This window comes from Channa argus, chromosome 19 (genome assembly GCF_033026475.1).
Source record: "Channa argus isolate prfri chromosome 19, Channa argus male v1.0, whole genome shotgun sequence".
NCBI lineage: Eukaryota > Metazoa > Chordata > Actinopteri > Anabantiformes > Channidae > Channa > Channa argus.
In genome coordinates this window covers 3,541,755-3,564,251 of record NC_090215.1, presented here as the reverse complement: position 1 = coordinate 3,564,251, position 22,497 = coordinate 3,541,755, and the positions used below count along the sequence as shown (strand labels likewise).

General features: G+C 40.5%; 1 protein-coding gene and 2 non-coding genes across 3 annotated transcripts; 1 reads left to right on the top strand and 2 right to left on the bottom strand.

The window, feature by feature from the left end:
* The first annotated feature begins 543 nt into the window (after positions 1 to 543).
* Positions 544 to 14,800, top strand: zmp:0000000991 (mucin-2). The gene is made up of 5 exons (XM_067486296.1): positions 544 to 857; positions 6,245 to 6,360; positions 6,456 to 6,618; positions 7,918 to 7,963; positions 8,969 to 14,800. The coding sequence occupies exons 1-5, from the start codon at positions 763 to 765 to the stop codon at positions 14,048 to 14,050; spliced, it is 5,502 nt and encodes a 1,833-aa protein (XP_067342397.1). The 5' UTR covers positions 544 to 762; the 3' UTR covers positions 14,051 to 14,800.
* A 2,656-nt stretch (positions 14,801 to 17,456) lies between these two features.
* On the bottom strand, positions 17,457 to 17,528 carry trnag-ucc (transfer RNA glycine (anticodon UCC)). Its single transcript has one exon. It is a non-coding gene; the product is annotated as a tRNA-Gly (tRNA).
* Positions 17,529 to 17,856: 328 nt separating this feature from the next.
* Positions 17,857 to 17,928, bottom strand: trnaa-ugc (transfer RNA alanine (anticodon UGC)). The gene has a single exon. It is a non-coding gene; the product is annotated as a tRNA-Ala (tRNA).
* Between the last annotated feature and the right edge of the window lie 4,569 nt (positions 17,929 to 22,497).

Below are 22,497 nucleotides of genomic sequence, written 5' to 3'. Positions count from 1 at the left end.
TGTGGAAGCAAAACGAGAAAACGAACGTTGCATGTTGTTGTTTCAAAGAAACACAAACTCAATTCCCTGATATTATGCATCACTTAAAAACAGTTACAAATCTGTAAAAACATGTGGTTTTGGACTATTTGTGTGTTTTTATTAATTTAGTGTCTATGTTAGGGTCATTTTTAGTCTATTTTCACACAAATTAGTTTTTAGTCATTTTGTGTGTATTGTTTTATCATGTCGTCTTTTTTTAAATGTTCAGGTTGTTCATATCTTTGTTTCTATTAACTGAGCTTAAAACAACTTTATTCAGAGGCTCTGGGCCTTTGGGTCCCCTGCACTTTCAAAAATCTTTTTTATTATTTATTTTAAGTTTAGGATTTGTACATGTGGTTGTGATGAGTTCATTCTAGTGCGTTCGTAACATTGTCGCTTTTTTGGGGGGAATCCACACAACAGCACTTGTAGCCATCGTAGGTGTTTCGAAATTAAAAAGCAGCCTACTAATTAAATATGCGTCTGACCATAACAGCCGCACACTGTCCTGAGGAGGAAATGGGACAGGTAGGAGAAAGTGGACGTGGTCTGGCGTGACTGCGTGGTCGCACTTGTCCCGCCGCTCACCTGGCTGACGGCAGCTGATGAACTTCAGCCTCCACACTGACAACACTCGGCTCGCTCACACTTCAGTTCCTGCATATTTCACATTACATTTTTAAGATGCTTTGTTTTGTCAGTGTGGACAGTGAAGGCGTCTGAACGGGCTAAAATAGGATGTCAACAAGTGACGCAGGAGAGTCTGAGCTCAGAGGTGGAGGAGGAGAGAGCGCGACGCCTCTGAACAGGACGGCGCGAGCGACTACTGACAGGTAAGCGAAACCGTGTTTAGACGCCAGTGTATTAAGTAGTTTATTAAGTCTGTTTTTATGCTTCTTTTCGAAATGTTCAATGTTTTCAAGCACTTTTTATGTGTCCGCTTAGCTGCAGGACTTTTTTTTTTTTAATCCGCGACGCAACCACTTCTGACAGTAGACGGAGAAACCAACGCCGAACTCCTGCTGAAAAATCTGGGTGTTTAATGCTGCGGTGCTCGTTTCAAAGCTCCACGTTTCCCGCAGCTAAAAAGCCAAACGTGGGGCGATTCATGGCTTCATTTAGGCAACTTCGGCTCTGACACATTGCAGTCGTTTCACACTCACATTTGCTAAAGCCTTCGTATCGCTGCCTGCACGGTAGTTGACAGCAGCAGGAGGCGGGAATAACTTGTGGAAAAGTAGGGATTTTTTTTTTTTTGGAAGCTTTTTTTGGTTGAGTAATTGTGTGACGTGCTGTTTCAAACGTGGCGTGTTTGGGCTTCGTTTCTAACTTAAAGCGAAGCCGAAATGAGGAAACATCGAAGCACATTCTGAACTGGTGGATGTAGCTGTATTCACCCAGCTTTTAGCGCCATGTCCTTCTGTGGGTGTTTGGTGCTGGAACACAGCTAGTGGAAACCAGCATCATCAGGTAAATGGTTTAATAGTGTCGTTAGGCTTCAGTGGCTTAGCAGGCTCATACATGCACATCCAGACCCACAGTTTAAGAGAGTTAGTGCCATGGATACACAGTGCTGCTGTCTGTGCATGTCCAGACCTCTAATCCTCTTTATTCTTTGCACATCCTCTTGCTAATCCCCCCAAACACATCTACTATAGATTTTAACAATCTATACGCTACAAAATAAACAGCTCTGCTGGAACACTGACAGTCTAAAGGTGTGTCAGCAGACAGAACAAGTCTTTCGGGGCCCTGGCCACCTTGGTAACACTCATACAGTCAAAGCCATTAAGATCTGTTTGAAACATTATGGCTGTAAATCATTTGCAATAGTTGGAACATTGCATGGGTTTGTCAAGTGTTGAGCACACACCCACACTGATCCTTGTGGTTATGTAAGTGTTAGCTGGCAGATATGAGCACGCACACACACACACCCACAGCCAGGCTGACCTCCAGTGCAGGAAACACCAACATGCTTGTGTGAAAAACACACACAAAAAGCTCCTTCCAAATATCACACTCATCCGCTCACAATCCATCACAACAAAGTGAGGCATGATAACACACATCACATGTGTCACATGGGCAGATTAGTGTCAGAGCTAGAGAGTAAAATGTAGCCTGTTGCATATTAACGTTATTCCTTGTTGATACTTAAGTATTACTTTAAATTGCTTATATAATATATTAATATCTAAATAACTTTTGAGCCTTTTGTTTTAATTTTACTTTTTGCTATTTTCATTTTCTTCAAATTGTTTGTTTTCATTGGTTAAGATTTCATTTAACATAAAATGGAGAACAACAGCAAATGCTCACATTTGAAATGCTGGGACTAAAAAAGATTTTTACTAGATTCAAGCAAATATTTACTTGTCACACAACTAATTCATTGAATCCCAGCCAGAGATACTTGTAAATTGAATCTAAATTGATTAATCATATAAATATTTTTATCCAAAACTAGTAAAAACCCTGTGATTTGGGTCTTTTCTTGGTGTCTGTCATACTATATAAAAGAATCGATCTGTCCTCTGTCAAGTCAACTCTGAAAAATGTAATTTTTAGTCCAACCAAATTAAAAACCACAACAATTTACAGTCGTTGAAGAATAAAAAGCATTGCACATATTTGATTGAAGAGCTGGATGATGTTAGTGAATGTTATGCTCATTTGTATTTTTTCAGCTCTGTCTGACAGGATAAGGTGGGGAACATCCAACTTCTGCCAGCTGTAGTACAAATGCAAACATCATTGCAAACCACACAATCACCACAGGCATCACATTTGTCACGTTACAACCACAACAAGGTGGTAGTTAATTGGGAAGTGAAATTAAAATGATAAATGGTTTTAAAAATTTTATACAGATAAATATCGGAAAAGTGTGGCGTGCATTTGCATTCAGCCCCCTTTACTTTGATACCCCTTACTAACCCCCCTGGAACCAATGTCCTTCAGAAGTCACCTAATTAGTAAATAGAGTCCATCTGTGTGTAATCCAGCTGTTCTGTGAAGCTCTCAGAGGTTTGTTAGAGAACAAATGTAAACTTTTTGGCCTAAATGCTGAAACACTGCTCAACACCCTGAACACACCACCCCCACCGTAAAACTTGGTTGTGGCAGCTGTGGCAAGACTAGAGCTACAGACAAACCCCAAAAGACAGCAGCTGTAATTTCGGCAAAAGGTGGTTTTACAAAGTATTGACTCAAGGGGGCTGAAAACAAATGCACGGCCCACTTTTCACATATTTATTTGTACAAAAACAATTTAAAAACCATTTTCCTTTCACTTCACAATTTTGTACCACTTTGTGTTGGTCTATCACATAAAATCCCAATAAAATACATTTGTGGTTATAAAGTGACAAAATGTGGACATTTCCAAGGGGTTTGAAAAGCATGAATAGGAATGATCACTTTGAGAACAAGCAGGGTGGAAACATCACTGTGATCTCTGCAGACAGATGTGTGTTCCACCAGTGACAAGCTGAATAAAGTTGACTCCACACTGTTTACATTCGTTAATAAAGAGATACAGCATTATCTCTGATTATGGAAGTGAAATTTGAACCATTTACAGTCGTCTTTCAGTCTGTCCCTCTTGCAGACGCATTTTCTAAATCAGAGCCACAGCAGTCCCGTAAATTGCTGAGGGTCCACATAGGCGGCCATTCATGTCACATCTGAAGGCAACGATCCCCCAGAAAGGCCACAGGTGGCTTCAAACCTTTTAGTTTTGAGACTGCAGCATTTACCACTGTTGTCACTTAAGACAGCAAATATATTTACCTATTATCTACTTTGCTTTTAAGCTCAGTAATGTTTTTTTTACATACTATGCAGCTGTAACTCACCGCTTACAAGTAATAACTGTCTACACATACTGTAATATTCAAATGTAACATGTTTAATGTTACTTAAACAGGCTCAGCAAACAAATTAGTACTGAATAATCCAAAGGAGAATCACAATTAATCAGCAAATCTGTATTTTTGCTCGAGCCTTAGATGGAAGTGTATAGAATCCATGCTACAATTATATGTTGAGCAGATTGAAAATTCCCTGTGGGAGCTTCTCTGGAGCCACATGAAGTTTGATAGAATGTTAAAGGATCCTTTACTCTCTGTTTTATCTAACTGCTGTGTTGATCATTTTGTTATCATTCTCCTTAACTGTATTCTATCTTTTAATTCTGAAGACATGAACACAATAAAACTTTATATGCAACAAAGAAGAAGAAGAAAAAAAGAAATTCTGGTTGGTTAGAAGGATGAGACTCACTCAAATCTTTTAGAAGTGAATAATTCTGCCGTTCATTAAGTCTGGGTCACATCAGCAGGAGCAGCTCTCCATGCTAAGATCGTAGGATAGAAGTTTTGGAGTATATTTCTGGTAAAACTGTATGTTAATGTATAAAAGTAAAGGTACTCCAATAAGAACAGTATATTTAAAAAACTATTGAATTTGAGGCTTTTTATAACATGAACATCCAAGTCAAGTCCAGATTTTCTTCTCTGTGGTTACACAGCAGCTTTACCAGCCGAGCTGTATACAGTCCACGATATACTGTATGTGCATAAAAGCACCACGCAGATTATTTTTACACTACACAAGTCTGTCCTGCACCAAAGCTCCTGCTGTTGGTAAACTATGATTTCTGCGTAGACACAGCATAAGTTGCTGTCCTATTATCAAACAGTGGTCTGATCTACTTAAGGGGGGACAATGAAGGGTGTACTTGAGGATCTACTAGGGCTGTGGCAGCACAACATACGGGTTTCCTGGACAGCTTGATTAATCAAAAGGCAGTTTCAGCACTGCTGCCAGATTCTTTGCCATCAGATTTCACACACTTTGTACCTGTTAGCTAAGGTGGAGCTCTGGGCATAGCCAATGATTGAGCCAATAAACTATGCAGTGTCAGTTTGCAGAAGAGTTGTGTAAATTGCAGCACCTCTTCATCCACCCTCGTTGGCCTATCATTTACCGGTGAAATATTTCAAACACGATTAAGCTCCAGCTTTACAAGCACTAATATGGCTGAGAAGTTATAAGATTTCTTCTGCTGCCTCAGGCAGAGGCAGTACTCAAAAACACTCAGTGGCATCCACATGGAAGGTGTGTTGGCATGAAGATCGCTCACCCTCCCTTCTTGCTATTGTCAAAGTTTCTCCTTCATGTCATGTCATGTCACCTTTTTTAAGAACCGCGATGATTATGCTCTAATGAGACCAATGCGTTGTCCCTGAAGGCAAGGTGGATAGAGAGATGTGTATCTCTGTATGATGAGTTCAAGAAAGGTTGAGACTTTGTAAGCACACTATGCACATGTTACATGTTACATAAAGAGGTAATTTCCAGCCACTTACATTGGGATAATAGGAGAGAATGAGCCTGGAATGTCTTGGGACAGATACTTGCTGTTGTTGAACTGCTGTTGTGTCAGATGTTTTTGTCCTGCTTTCACCAGTTGGCACCGAGCATGGGCTCAGCACTGGCTTGTAACTGTGCATATCCATGTTTTAGTGACTGTGTGAGTGGGTGTGTTAGCTCTGCACTCCAGTTGTAAGTGAAAGTGTGGAGTGAGCAAGGTTGAAAGCTTGTATAACCAGAGCTAATCTATCTCGTGATAAGATGAGGGAAGTGTGGCTCATTTTCCTGCCTGCTCCTAGTCTGTAGCAGTTAGATTACAGTAGAAAAAGCAAAGGCTAATAGATGCTTAGGGCGACATGATTGGACTAAAGTGTGTCAGAACGAGCTGATAAGTGTATTTGATGCGGGTAAATATTGTTACTGTGGAGAATGTAATTAAAGCTCAATACAGCTCGATCATGTACGATACCAAGTGCCAGTGGTCAAACGATGTCAGCAGCTGTGTCACAACACATGTTGACCATAGAGACACTTACTCCCCCAGCTACTACAGCAGGGCTGTACTTTAGGTAATGTATAAAGGCTGGAACCAGCATTAGCATTTGTGCATGTTAAAAGGCTGAATAGATTAATCGAACATTAGAATTCATGTAAGCAGCACAGTGGAGTAGTGGTTATTACTGCTGAAGGGTCCCTGCTACAGAACCAGGTCTGTGCTTATGTGGCTTTTTTCTCCTTTGGGGATTAATAAAATATTCTAAGCTGCTAGGTTCTTCAGTGGAATGAGCAGTTGATGTGTGTAAAATGGATTGTTAATTTTATATATACGTTTTTTTTCCAGAGCACTGCAGGATGAAAGATTTGAAACTTTCCAGCAGGGCAACCCTCGTGGTGACGACAACGCAATTGGTCAGGGTGGTCTCCTATCAGCCATCAGACAGCAGGAAACACATAAAGGTTAAACACACACACATCTGAAACAGCGTTTGCAGATACCACATATGATCAGCTGATGGTATTTACGTTAATCACCTTTTGTGAATATATTACAGCACTAATATTTGGAACAGACAGACTGAGACAGGAAGAGGAAGCTGCTCACTGTAGGGATGAAGTCCAGATCCAGAATCCTTCTAGCCCTAGATTTACATCCTGCTTCTTCTTAACACTTTCCAAGAATCAAAACCTTAACAAAGCAGAACGGAAACTAAAGAAGTAAGTAAGGATAGGAATGTATCTGGTGAAACACGTGACATTCAGTGCTGATCTTTATCAGTTATTATAATACTTCATAGTTGGGGAATTATCCTGGCACTCCGTGTATGGTTTGCTTTGCCCTGTTTGATTGCATCTTCTGCCTGTCTGTGTGTAGAGTGTAGATAGATGGACAAAACAGCAAATGTTTTTATTTGAAATTAAAGTTGAAACATAGATGTGCAACGTGAATCAGCATCAATACTTTCTTTGGATCTAAATTCTATCTAAATTTAAGCCAGTTTTATTGTGGATCTGATTTCAAAGTCAGGGTCTCTGACCAAAAATTCAGTGTTGCACCAAACGCAAGTTTTCCCTTGAACTTAGTTATTTCAATAGACCTGTCAATAAAGTCATGGATTGAACTGGTTTTATGTGTTTATGAGAGCACACACCTCTTTTAACTCACACCATCCAACATAACCTTATATAGACATATAGCAGTGAATGTGTGATCTTGGCTGCGCAGACCTACATGTGTAAGTCATGTGCAACCAAGTTCCGTATAACAATGTGTCTGAGGTGTTACGTCAGTGCAAAGGTGAGAAAAGTGTCTAGCTAGGTGACAGGGACACAGCGGAAAATGGAGGAATGCTGATTGTCCTGCTGATCAGCATTGCTATGGTTTATGTTTGACATGTAAACCCTCAAGTGTTTCACATTACTCGGTGTGTGAATTTGAAATATGATTCTCCTTAGTGCAAAGTATTTATTTATGTGTTAAGATACTTAATCAGTTTACACTTTTGTATCATATTGCAAAATAGTAAAATCATTTATTTTACCCTTGACTATCATGCTCATACTGTTCAAATGTTCATAAAACTAAAGCCAGTGGATTTTTGCCATGTGAAACCTAGAACCTGTACTTTCCCAAGAAACCAATATCACAAATGTTTCCTTGTCACAGTAGCACATATTACACAATTCACCACATCAAAGGTGAAAATTATTTAGTCAGTTTTTTATTGATTCTCAAACATTGTACATTGTGTCCTGTCAAATGTCATATCTATTCCTTACTCCCTTAATTTTTGATATGCGCACACCCCAAAAAAACTAATTTTCTATACTCAAGCTTTTTATCGTGCAACAAACACTGTATGCATGTATGTATGTAATCAAAGAAGTGCCATAATCATAGCTAATTTTCTGCTGGGTAACTCCAACTGTTTGTACAAACTCTAGTCCAGTCATCAGTTAAGCGATAGCTGTAATCCTAACTACTATGTCTAATTGTTTTATCTCCTGTTTTTCCAGTTTGGTAGAACCACAGAGGGCTGAGATTGGGGACTATAGCTCTGAGGTAAAGATTATCCACAGCTTTCACTGTCATTATGCAAATTAGATACTTCAATTAGGACACTTTTACTTTTTAAGTGAAGTTCAAAGCCACTTAAATTCTTTCAAACTGACATAAAACATTATAACATAATAAGTGACATTATATACTCTTTATTCGTTTCAAGTTAGAGGGGACAGGGTGTGTGTCCTTGGGAATGTCTTTCAAAAATAACCAGTTTGTCAGGAAAAACTGTCTTAAATAGCTACACCATGGGAACTAAAGCTTTAGCTGCAATCTGATATGAAGCAGCACAAAATATAGAATTTTGATCGCGCGCCCCTGTTGCAGACTTACTATAAAAACCAGGAAGTGTTATTTGCATTGGCATGTTATGATAAGCTGAAGTTGGTATGAAAACTGTTTTAATAAGTTAGAGATAACTGACCTGTAGTTGCAAAACAAAAAATTAGCGTCTGATCAAAACAATTTATGTAAATGTTAACAAAGCAGCCACTTTATTAGGTTCACCTTGTTGGTACTTACCTACACAACTGCCTTCATTCTTATTTGGTACTAAAGGGCATAGTGTGCCAACAAATAATCCCCCACATTGCAGGGTTTTTACAATCTTTGTCTAATTTTAGTGAGCCCCTGCCCAATGTAACCTGTTCTCAGCTGACAGGAGTGGCACACGGTGTGGTCTTTAGCTGCCGTAGACCATCTGAGTCAAAGTTAAATGGGTGGTGGGTTTAGAGATGTTCTTGACTATGGCTACATGGCTAAATGCATTGAGTTGCTGCTATGTGATTGGCTAAATATGTATTTGTATTAGCAAGCAGTTGAACAGATGTATCTATTAAAGTGGCCGGAGAGTATTTAAGTAAAGAAAAAATGCATTTAAATATGAATTATCTTTACTGACAAATCAATGAGCTGTGTTTTAAAATGCAAGTTGCAGTTGTATCTAAAATTGTAATTTGGCACAAGCCATTTGGTTATTTGCAGTAATTCTTCTTCTTTTATCAGGTTAGCCAACAAGCATCCCCATGTCACCACCCTTTAGAGGCAGCCAGTGACGATCCAATACCAAAAACCGTATCACTTCCAACCAAGAAGAAGGAGGACGTTATCCCAGTTATTTGCAGTGAACTGGGGACTACCAGGGACTTCAGTGTAAATCACAATTTCTCACATGGTGACTTTGGATCACATGGGTGTAATGGCCTGCACAGAATCCCATGTGGAACACAACCAAGAAGGAATAGCTCTGGATCAGTACATTTAGAAAACGATTTAAGGAACTTTATAAACCTTGAAAACCACAAGGCTGTTAAGGAACCATCCAGCCCTAGTGTAACCATGCTGTCTTCGACTGTGGTCACAGTTCTTGCTCCCAACTGGAGCAACAGACTACGACGGACCAAAAGGTTTGAGGGAAGTAGCACTTCAGATGCCCAGGGAAATGTACCTGATGTGACAACACAACAGGAAGGCTTTCAAGAGCTTCAAAACCGACATTGTATGGAGAGGGTGTTGACAGACAGATTACAAGCCCAACAGAGGACCCCATCTTTATGTACCAGGAGCAATACAGTGGGCTGGTCAAGCAAAAGTGGTCCTGCGAGTTTAGACTATGAATCTAAAAGGAAAATGCTTCACACTATCTCTTTGGATGTAAAATCTGAAAGGATGGAGAACAAGAGAATAGCAGCAAGTCTAGTTGCATTGCCACTGTCTCCCCTCTCCCTTAATAACCAAAATGAACAAAGGAGAACTCCAGAAACTGGTCATCAAAGAGGACTCTTAGCTTCAAGCTCAAAACCAACAACCAGCAGTATGCTTCTGTCTTTAAGAAGATTCAACTCTAATGGCAGGATCTCTAATGCAGGCTCCACCTTCACTAATAATGAGCAAGATAAGTTAAAACCCCTCCTTTCTCCTTCAGCTGTTTCTTATAGGACAACTGAAACCGGGCCAATTCTTTCCCTATCATCCTCCAATCACAGAGAAAGGAAAATATCTGAAAAACACTTCTTTTCACCTTCATCCATAAACAAAGACATTGAGGACACATTGGTTGCCCGACAAATGCAAACCAAAAGTAGAACCCAGGCCAGTGTAACCTGTTCTAAACATTCATTACTTAGTGGAGTACCGTCTGAGAGGCAGCACATCAATACAAACCTGTTCTCACAGTGCCCAGTCCCCTTGACCAGAAAATCCCCATATGATCAATCTGCCCTCATCAAAACCTCCGCTCTTCCTAGGACCACCCAGACACCCCATTCCTGGTGGAAACAAGTTACCCTGGAAGACACTTCCCCTCTACCTCCCAGTGGTACAAACATCAGAGACAAGTCAAACACACCCAGAGTTGCACCCTGTAATGATCATTCTGATTTGGCTTCTCCAAGTCCAACTGACAATACCAACAAAACAGAGTCGGTTTGCAAAGGTAATGTCAACCTTGCAATAAAGGTACAGGGAGGAACTCACAATCTCACACAAAGAAATTCACCTGAACATGAATCAGACAGGCTTGTCAAACAGCAAAATGGTTCCAATTTAAACAGAAAACCACAAGAGCCTCATAGTTTGCCCAGCGCTTTGTCTAGTTTTAAAATAGGCACAACTGCAGCGCAAACAACTCTGAGTCATCCTAAGGATCTCAACAAACATGATGTAAGTAATAGTTCATTTACAGAAAATGTAACTGAACCACCTACTTTGCTAAATCCCAAGAGCTCAAATAAACCCACTGAGAGCAGCAGTAAACTTAATAATAATCATGGCTCATCCAGATTTAACAGCACCTCCACATCTCCTCACAAAAACAACTCTGACAGGCTTAACAAACAGTCTTTTTCTCATGCTAATTCTAAAGCCATCTCTGGTCTTCCCTTAAGCCCCAACACCAAAGCTAGTTCCTCATTTGATTCTCATCAGGTGTCATCTCAGACCAATATAAAAACTTCATCACACACTTGCTCTTCTTCCCACATGCCCAAATACACTAAAGCAGCCAATGCCACACCTATCGGCTTTGAGAGAAGCTACGCCTCCAAGTCTTTCCAACCTAAAACAGTGTCCAGCCTGATCCCTACAGTCAGTGGTTCCTCTAACACAAACTGCAGCCCTGTATCCACTGTGTCCATCACTTCTTTTACCACTTGCAGTCATCCTGTAGCTACAACTCTCCCTAATCCCACCCTTCATACTCCTCTTATCAGTTCTACCGGAACATCTTCTCCCACCACCATCTCCTCTCTCTTAACACCTCCCTCAACCCCGACAATTACCAGCCACAGCTACTCGGAAACTTCCAGCTCTAAGGAAGCAAAGACATTTTCAAGCACTCCAAAAACAGACCAAAGGAAAAGGTTGGTAGAGGGAAAGAAAATGAGACGAGTAACATGGGAGGACTCTGTGGATCTGCAGCAGTCTGGGGCCAACACAGAGGTTAGGTCAGATCCATCTCCAGTCCCTTTAAATCTTCTCTCACCCTCCAGGACCCCCCAGAGTGTTAGAGCTACATCTATCTTCTCTTTTCTGAGATCAAACAGTCCAACCAAAAATACCTCTCTTTGCTCCTCTTCCCCCAAGACCTCCAGCATACAGATGGAAAGAGGAGGAAAGTTTCGATCCTTATCATCTGATTCTGCTGATTTAAAAGCCCGGGAGTGGGAAAGATCTAACCAAAGACTGAGTGACAATATGATCTTTGATCAGGGAAGGCAGGATTTTACACCCAGGCAGGAGAGGACACACTCGGTGGAATTGGGAACACCCCAGTGCCAATCTGGTTCCCCCCCGTCCCTGCCTCCTGACTTTTCAAGTGGTTATAAGCTTCGTTATAGCTCTCCACCTTATTCCAGTCTTATGTCTAGCAGGTCATCGAAGGGGGAAAGTAAGACTATAATGCCAAGATCACCCATCTTTCAACAAGCTTCTCAGTCGGTTTATGCCCCACATCTGGCCTTGCATATTGACCCAACCACAGTAATAACGTCCAAACCCATCCCACCCCAACCTTCATCTTTACCTCTCCAAAACAAAACTGCCATGCAAGACAGATCAAACGGTGGGGTTTCAGAAACTGACCAAGTCAACAATAATCAGATAAATAAGAATAGCAGCCAAAATGACCAGAATCGTAAGATATTACTTGTTGACAACAGAGTTCATATCAGCTCAAAATCTCTGCATGACGATGAGGCATTCAGCTCCTCCTCAACATGTGTCACTGAGACACTGGTTTACAGCATTAAATCTCCAGTTGACACGGAGAACGTCACGCCTAAACCTTTGCAACATTCTGCGAGTGTGCCAGTTTCTATGGAGACCAGTTTAAGTCAACAAGTACACACAGTGCACAGGAAGCAAGAGACATGTAAACCACACAGTCGTTCAAATCAGAGCTCTAGTGGAAGCAGCTCAACTGACAGTCAGTCCTGGGATGAAGAAGGCTGCAAAAGTAAAGTGAAGCCAATAGGAAAAAGCAGGTTTTTTTCTGTGGAGAGCACCAATGAACAAAGCCCAAAGAGAAGCCGGTTTGTTCTAAAGAAAAGTGTTAGCACACCGAACCCCAGTTTATCCAGGTCAGACCCAGAGCGGAGCAACAAACCAAACAACAAAATGGACCAGGTGCTTAACAGACTGAGACAAACATTCAGTAATAAACGGTCTGATGATGATCAGTCATTTCCACGGAAATGGAAGCGAGCCTCCCAAACACCTTCAGTTAGTGGATCAAGTGATATCAGCAGTGTCAGAGATGTCACTGTGGAGAGTACCAGAACATCAGAGGAGCGAGAGGAAGACATGGAAATTCTGCTGAAGGACAAGGAAACAGAGGAAACAAGTAAATGGGCCCAAAACAAATACACCATCATACCACCTGCAGCTGTTGGGAGAAAAATGGCAGGAAATCAATTTTCAGTTCAGTTGGATAAATTGGCTCCAATAACTGACCAAGATGAGCAAAATGCTTGTGCCAACATGTCTGATAGTAAAACCCAAATTCACCTGACAGTGCACAGCCCAACAATACACCAGTTCGACTTTGGCAAAGACAACAGGAAAGATTATAAACCAACAAACCAGTTTCTCTTTTGCAGAGATATCAGTCCTGTCAGTCCAAGCAGCCCTGAGCCTTCTAGTGGTTATTCTAATCCATACAGGAAGTCCACAACCAGCCCCCGGAGCCCCTTCTCTCCATTTTCCTCTCTTTCACCACACTCCCCATTTTCATCCCCTGATGTAACAGACGACAGTGTCTTTTACAGCCCAAAGCTGCCACGTCGCAGAGAATCCTCCTCACCAGGTGAACACGCAGAGGGATTCAGCCTGGGGGCTTCAAGAAGAAGCCGTGCATCTACAGGTCCTCCAAGTCCTGGTCCAGTACAGGACAAGGAGGACATGGTGTCCTGCTATGCAGACTTAAAGTATGGCATTGAGCCTGGAAGGTCATTTTCTGTGAGTTCGGTGCTGTCTAGTCGACCCTCTGGGCCTGGGCGCATCTCCACTGGATCCAGATTCCTGAGTGTTGGTGACCTCTCTGAATCTACCTTAACGTGTGGAGGTAATCTCAAGGACTTGGATCAATGGTCCTTCACACCCAAACATGATTTCAATCCCACTGGTGAGGTTAATGAGTCATATTTGCCCAGTGACCCTGGTAAAATGAGATCGCGATCTCTTCCACGATCGCTGACTAGACGCTTGGCAAACTGGAGCTCAGGGGTCCCCATTTCTCAATCTGTAATTAACACAACTTCAAAGCCACCCTGCCTTCGAAGCCCTAACATGAACAGTTGTCCTTTTGTGTGGGATACAGAAGGTCCCCCAACTCCTCCTCCAACACCTCCGCTGTCACCAGTGACCAGACGCATGTCCAACCCCTCCAGAGTTTCCTCTCCCACCTGTTCCAGCTCACCAGGAGCACTACAGCTAATAGACAGCCAGTCGTCCAGAGGACATTTGCCCTCCAGAGGTTATGTCTCCAGCCTTAGCACCTTTGAGGAGTCTTCAGACAGCAGCTCAGACACGACAACAGATGATGAGTATTACTTAGAAACAGGTGTAGACGAAAAAGAGACAGAGTTGTGAAAGCAGAACAACAACTGCTTTAAATTCCTTACTGACACTGGACTTAATGTAGAAAAAGGAGAAAAGAAAGATGGTATATAACCTATGATGTACAGTCACCTTCTTTTTCCGTCTCCTGTGTTCTGGTCATTCCTAATGTGGCAAAGGAGACTACAAAGACAATATAGTTAGTTGCCTGCAGGATTTGCTTTTCAACAGTGGTGGTTGCTGTGATGTCAAACTTACATTAAACATACATTAAATGGTTGTTGTATTGTGTATGAACAGATTTGCAGTGTGGGGATGATAATGTTTAGCATTTACAGTTTGGGCAGTTGCATGGCTGTAGTAACGAATTTACACCTGTGTAGTTATAATATTCAACCAACTGTGTGTAAGGTCAAGCTCTTGACGTAAGTCTTATCTTTAGTTACGCACGTCATCCCTCTACTTAATAGATACTTAGGTAACGTGGATACATCATACAGCTATCATGATATTTCATCATCTGTGTTCTTCGGTTTGAAGCTTGAAATGAATTGTAAATGGTGCCAGCATAACACAGATACAGTTTATTTTCTTAGACCCTTTTGTAAATGGACAGTGTTGCTTAAAGTTTTATCGTACAGTACTGTGGGATGAAATACTTATAAGTTATGATTTGTTAAGAGACATTATAAAGTGCTTCATACAGTGCCTGCTCTTATTTGCACAGTGACAATCTAAAGTCTAATATATCGGTTTGATAAATAAATGTAACACTTCCCATGAGAGCTCGTATTTGTGGTCCTGTCGAGTAGAGTCTTACTGATTTTGTGTCTAAATATATATACAGCCTAAAACTGATTTGTCATTGTGTAATGTTATTTCAGTGTTTTCCCATCACAGCATTTACATGCCATAATAAGTGAAAGCTATGCTGAGCATTGGCATGACAAACGAGATTCCGTGCCTGAGGACACCCTCTCTCCTCTGCAGGGAGTTTGTCTATGGCGTTATTGTTCACGGTGCCTTTGTGGCTGTTATATATATAGTGTCTGGTGAAGGTGGAGCTGGTAAACTGTTTCACATATTTCATGTGGGTGTTTCCTTTTGTTCCTCAGCTTTGCCAACACACGAATTGTTATGGTGATGATTAGATAAAACATCCATTAGACTGGCTGTAAAATTGTTGCTACATGCTGACTGTGTGCACTTTGTGTCCTTGACTTTCTCTTCTGTGTTTTCCCAGAGAGACACTCATAGTGACATAGTACATTCTGCATATAATTTGCCATGACATCATCTTTGAAAAACATGGGTCCTTCACATCATGTGTCATAATCCTTAGTTCACTGACTTTGAATCTCTTTTTTTCCGTGTTATGTCATCAAAAAGTGCAGCATTGGTCACATTTGCATGTTAACACATAATACACCACATTTTTATAGTACAAATAAAAGCAAGTTTGCAAAGTGCATTACAGGCATAAGAAAAAGAAAAAATAATGAGAAGATAAACATCAGACCAATCAGGCGCAACAATAATACCATCTGTTGGATCAGAACCTGGCAGTAGTTCACAACTGCTCAGCAGGTCTCAGGCTCCAAGATTAGTGTAATGTAGTGTTGGCAAAGCCCATCTGTGCCTTAAAAACATGTTTAACCTTTAAAGACTATTTTGAAGTTCACGTGTAGCCATTGCAAGAAGGGAAATATGGCAAATATGCTCATATTTTCTAGCTCCTGTGACAATCTTAATAACAGTATTTTGGACCGGTGGAGCCATACATTTGATCTCTCTGGGAGGTGAAAAGACATGGATGAGGGTTTGTGCATCCTGGAATGATTGGAAAGCTCTGGTCCTGGCCTGTGTTTGTTGGTGGTGTGAAGGTTGGGATATTAAATGACCTGCCCCTGTTGGGACTAGAATCCCAGATGACCCTGTCGGTGATTACAGCACTGTAGCAGACGAGATGTTCTCATTCAGAAAAGGTTTGATCCACTCAAAAGCAGTGACCTTACAAATCTATCCAATGCTTGAATGTATGGATGCAGCAGTAAGATCCTTTGGAGAAGAACTACTTAAGTTAGAGGACAGTTTCAACACCAGTTTAACAGAACTAGTGTCTGTTTTTGAAACTCACTGCTACATAAACCTATCGGTGAGATCAGTAGATGATTTGGGGTCTTCGGGGTCAAGCAATGTTACACCATGTCTGATGGTGAAATCTGACATAGAAAATACAAAAAACACATCTTGATCTGAGACGCAGGTTTTTTTCGTGAGAAGATTTACAGGTTTCCAACAATAGGTAATTAACTGATCAAGGGTGTGGACAAGATGATGAGTAGGTTCTAAAACATTCTGGTTACAGTCAGCTTCCATTTATAAAAAGCAAGGATTAAAATGCAAGTTTATTTCACCAGTTATAAAATAAGTACTGAAATTTCTACAACTTTAACAATTCACAGAAAGTGAGGAAGTAGATTTGTAAATTAAAGCCCCCCCCTCCCCACTCAGATAACTTTTGATTATTCCAATATGTTTATCATAGGCATGGCTCTATCGCGGGCATGGGAGTATCTAACCACAAGATCTAGGCCGCAGGTCTAATCTAAGTCACACCCTTTATTTAGAGCAGCTTAAATTTATCATTTTCAGTTTCAGAATCGACAAGTGAATAGTTAATGCAAGGATTAGAGGAACATGAGAGAATGCGGAAAGGCCTTTAGAGGTGGATGTGGACCTATTAGATGCAATATAAATAAGACCACTAGACCTGAGGGACTGACCACCCTGGCCAGAAGTGGACAGATACAGGATTGTTAGAGGTTGGTGCTGTTCTGCAGTTTCACATACTGTAGGTCTCATGTTTATCATTTTATTCTGTGAGATAATGACGAAGTACTCAGATCATTGACTCAAGTGAAAATTTACTCAAGTAAAAGTTTAGAAAAACTAGTTGTGCATTCTTCAGTAAAAGTAAAAGTACAAAACAATTAGCCATAAAAAATTGCTTAAAGTACTTTTAATGCAAAATGTCTCATTTCGCATCAAGGAATGTTACATTATTAGGTTAAAATTATTGATGCATTTTGTGTTTAACATGTTGTAGTGATGGAGCATATTTTTAACAACCTTAATTTAAATGACATACTGCTGGTTACCTTTTTACACCATGAGTGAATTTTATACCATGTGAATACAACAGAAAGGCCTTTGTGGACTTTTAAGTTAGTGTACAGACCTGCGATTACCCAGAAAGAGAAACCTGAAAATTATACATTTTATAAGAGGCGTACGAAAAACTCTTTTCACTCACGGGACGAACTGCCCCTAAGCAGCAATCTACCATTTCACACACCCACCAGTTTCTTTGGGATTTCTAAAGTACTAAGTTGTAGTGAAGACACGTCATAGCTAATAGAGACAAAAGAAATGTCACTGCGATGGCCGGGAATCGAACCCGGGTCAACTGCTTGGAAGGCAGCTATGCTCACCACTATACCACCATCGCTGTGAAAATCTCATGTTTTATCTTCGTGTCAGACGGTTCGGGAATCAGATTGGTAGAGTTTAGAGTATAAAGTGATGTCTAAAGTTCTCAGTCAACCAGTTGTGGTGACAACTGGACTTTTTACTTGGAAATATTTGGTTACTCATCCAAGTAGTTTCTTGAGTGTTGGCTACTTCACCCAGGTTACATCCTTCACGGTGTTCTTTTGTTTACAGCTGTCAGGACAATATTTTTTAAAAAGCCTGAAGAACTGAACCAATCTCTACCGACATGGATCAGACCTGCTCTCTCTTGCACTCACACAGGTAAAAATTAAATCATTATCATATGGAGATGCCGGGGATTGAACCCGGGGCCTCATACATGCAAAGCATGCGCTCTACCACTGAGCTACATCCCCTTTATAAAGCCCTGCAACAAGCCACACAGACGGCTCACTGTTCCAGACTACACGGTGACTTCTACCTGGATCAGGTTTGCTCTGTCAGTCAGAGCTAGAGGATTCCATCCTAGATTGCGGTGGGTGTCAGTGTGTCCTTGACTCTGATTTATTTTTTTGTGTCACACTCAAAAATGAAATAAAAAAAGGATGTGGGTGTGTTTGTCTCCCAAACATACATAAAAAGTTGTTCTGAAAAACTGTTCTGAAAACTCCTCTGTCTGGTTGCTATTGTTCACTTAGAGACCAGTAGGAAAACCTCCACACTGGTTCCCTTTACGTAACATTTTTTTTTTTTTTTGACTTATCTGGCTGCTTTTCAAATCACTGAATGCCAGTGTCATATCATATGCTTAAGTCCTACAGTGTACGTCAAGTGATCTGCATCAACCCGTCATTCTTAAACTGCTTGTGTGAAATCTGTAGACAATGTTGCCTTTTCCAAAAGTCTTATTTGTATTTTATACCAAATGATGCTTTATACTACATTTCATGCATTAATTTGCTATTCAAAAAAATTTTACATTCAATATCACATTATGTGTCACTGCAGGTTCTGCAGTATAACATGCTGCACATAACCTTCTTAACAGCTTCCACCCAGTAATACAGCAATAATGTTTGTTTCTCATGAGGAGCTACAGCATCAACCTGTCTGGGAACGTGAGTATTTTGGTTGCATTTATGAGCTGACTTTCATTTGCAATAACTTTTTCCTGCTGCTCAACAGTGAGTTTCCAATCAGCTAGTGCTACATTTTTATGGTGAATCTCAGATAATCATCTATAATGAGTTTATTTTGACCTTTTATCAGCCTCCCCCAGAAGCCAATAACTCTTTTTTCCCTTATCATTGCGGAGAAGACATCGTTGAGTGGAGCTCTTTGGCCATCTAATGGTGGATAAGTGTAGTTTACCTCAAATGCTTTAACAATCACACTCATCAACATGAGTTTTATTGCTTCATTTAACCTTTTTCTGACCCTAAACATTGTTAGTGCTTCACTGAATCATCCCTCTGTATAATGAGTCTGCGCTTGACCTTTTTCGCCCCTTTGATTCATTTCAGCTGTGCAGTCAGATGCTTACAGTAGCAGCATTGCAGGGTTTTGTCTCACAGAAACAAAGAGCAAAGGTTGAACTTGCCTCTTCTCATGTCTTAACACGAAAAGTTTGGATACTGTTGTCGGGTGGTGCTGCTTGAGTTTTAATTACAGCTAATTCCTCGCAGTGCATTTTTTTCATTTTGGTGTGATGATTCACTTTGTTGTCACTTCTTGTCTTCTTGTCTTTTTGAACTCTCCCCCACGACCTGAGTGAGTAAAATAAAGGAAATATTGCATCCAAAGCTTATTTTTTTCTTTATTCTACTCGTGTTGCATGGAGAACAAAGAAACTAAAATATTACAATTGTGCTACATTCTTGAAGATCCAGTGAAAGGCTTCATTCTTCCTCATCATGTGGTTTCTGTACAAAGAAAACAAAGATTAGGAAAATTATCAAGACATTTATTTTGCATCTTTCTGCACCGGTCACAGCTTTTTGTTCTCATCTTGTTGACATGGGACTCAGCGATGTCTTCTGTCTCTTCTGCTTCCTCAAGCTCATGCTGCAACCTGTGCAGCTGCCAAGATTTGAACTGGATTGTTCCTCTAAAACGAATATTAAATGTTAAGCATGACTTGGCACAGCTTCCTCTGCCACCTTCTTATATGCTTTGATTTTCAGTTGGAGTTTATCCACCAGGTCCTGAAGGCAGATCAGACCCAGTCTTCCTCTGCCGGTTAAATCAAATCAAAAAAATAGATAATTTTCACAACAACCTTTTCATCTTTTGTTTCACTCTTATCCTAATAACTGTGCTCTTTGTGTTGCCGTTCACACCTTTCACTGATTCAGTGTTTTTACTTAGCTCCACATCCAGTTCAATTTCCAGCTCCCTCACCTTAGAAACTGCAGCTTTAAGTCAAAGGCAGAGAATGTTGTGCTGTACAAAGTATTTAGATGCTGACATAGACCTGTGATCTTTCCAGGGCCTAGTCCTCTGATTTGGACAACTTTCTGACACACACTTATGACAAATTCTTTATTAATGAACCAATGAATTGTTTGACATATCATTCAGAAGGTATTTTAAATGAATTCCAATTCCATGTCCTGTAGGTGCCCAGAGGTGTGGGAGTGATGAGTGTAGATTCAGTGCAGGTGAGAGCTGTAGGGTTGAGTCTTTACCTGCAGTAAAATTCCTTTAGTCTGCCTATAAGTTCTTTGTTCTCCTCAGCAGGTGTGTAGGCCTGCTGGAAATTAAAATGTCCAGTTGAACATGCTCAAATTAACAGCTCAGTTTTCCCAGATGCAGGTGTCTGAAATGTTTAGGACACCGTTTAACATTATTTATAACATTTGTGATTTTTTTTCGTATATAAATGTTAATTCCTGAATCTAAAAGTACATTTATTTTCATCTTAAAAATAAATGCTATGCGTTATACCAGGCGCACACAAGAAAGCAGGAAATGATTCCGATAGTTTGTCATAACTAGTCATCTTTTGCATTCAAAACCTAAAAGCTAATGTTTTCATCTCATCAGCATTAAAGTGCCTCAATAATGTAAATGTTCCCTGAGCTCCAGCTACAGTAAACACAGCAACTATGCGCGCAGCTCTGTGCCAAAGTATCTGAACCGTTTTGTTTCCTCCACGGGATAAAGAAAGTCGCTTTAATCTGCAGCATCACTTATGTTAAATATAAATTACGTTGCTGCTTGTTTGTGTGTGGCGCACACTGCTTATCAGAGAGAATTATGGAAAACCATAGAAAAAGTTATTCGCACTTTTACAAAACATGCCCAGGTGCGCTCACGTGATAAATATGACAAAAACCTATTGTTGTTTAAAATGAGAATGAGAAGGGAAATACAGTAAACAACCAAAGTTAACCGCATTAATCTTTTTTTTTTTTAACAATTTACGAACATCATAGTTTTAAGAATGTTTATCTAAAATTGGAACCAGCTTGAGATGCTCTGCTCGTTATCACCAACAGCCTGTTAGAGGCTCTGTCACAGCCGTAGAACGCCTTCAAACCTGGGGGTGCGGGTCCGACCGCTGTCCGTGTGATGAGCAGCTCATCAACAAACCACAGTCACTTTACATGTGACGGAGCCAAAGGCTGAGGATCTGCGGCAGGAAGCTTCAACAACTCAACTTCTTTTCCATTTTTGGCCGAAACAACCAGAGTCTGAGCTCAGTATGGTTGGCAAGGCTGTACGTTGCTTTTCAGGAGAATAACTAATTTTATACATTTATTGCATTACATTTTATTGTATTGTTGCATACGATCACTTGAGGGTTAATACTATTTAATATTTAGAATTTAATTATCTGTTAAATTAAAATAGAGCATCTGCTTGACTTTAAAGAAACAAATATGAGTTAATATAAATACTTCGTTTGTGTCAGTGGACCTAATGAAATATGAAATTATTTTTAAACCCACATCACTAAGGCGGCACAGTAGCCATGGTGACGACGTCTAGTGACGTGCTGCTAAACCAGCAGAGCCTCGCAGTCCGGAGCTGTCGCAGTGCGTCTGGACGCTGACAGGAAGTGGGGGTTTGAAAAGTGGCCCTTCAACTTGTAACCAAGAAACCTCTGAGCGAATGAAACAGGGGCCGAGCTGAGGACATCTTCAGAAAAGCACTGTGAACTTTGACCCATAAGGCGCTTTGTTCTGAGCCTCTGTCACTGTCAAAATACAGCAGATTAAGGCGACCGTCAAATCAGTTCCTGTTATATATGTGCAAAAAATATTAACGCGATGATATTTTACGAGTTCACGACCGACAGGTGGAAAATATTTGATTATTATTGTAATTTTTGAGAGACACATCAATTTAGTTAATAAAAACCTGTGGAACATTGAAAGTATAGGACAAAGATGGCACCTGGGCCACTTAATGCTTAAATTCGGTTTGTTACAAGCGCCATGGAAACGACGTCAATTACTGGAACTAGCAGGAGCCGGACGTCTGAAGTCAGTGCAGTCAACCTGGGGTTGTAGTAAGTTTGCATGTTTTCATTGCTGGCGCAAGATTAAAGAAGCAAATGCATTAATAAAATGTGTAAACTCTGAGTTTCTCAAAATTAAAATTAGGAGCATTAGACAGATTTTACAAGTTTATGTCGCCTTCAAACCTGGGGGCGCGGGTCCGACCGCTGTCCGTGGTGATGAGCAGCGCGGCAGCCATGGCAACAGTACTGAATGACCCCCAACATTTAAAAGGAGAAACGAAGCTATATAAATTAATCCTTTTTTAAGTGGTTGAAGAGACTAATTTAAGTGCAGTTATTAGCATGAAGTTAAATAAATAACTATTCATTACAATTCATGACCATGATCTATTAAACTGCTCTCATTTTTCTCATGCCCCTTGTGACCATTTCTCAGTTTCATATACTGAAAAAAATACTTTAGTTTTTAAGGAGCATAATTAAGGCTCCTGAATCTGTGCTTTACTCTCAGTTCAAT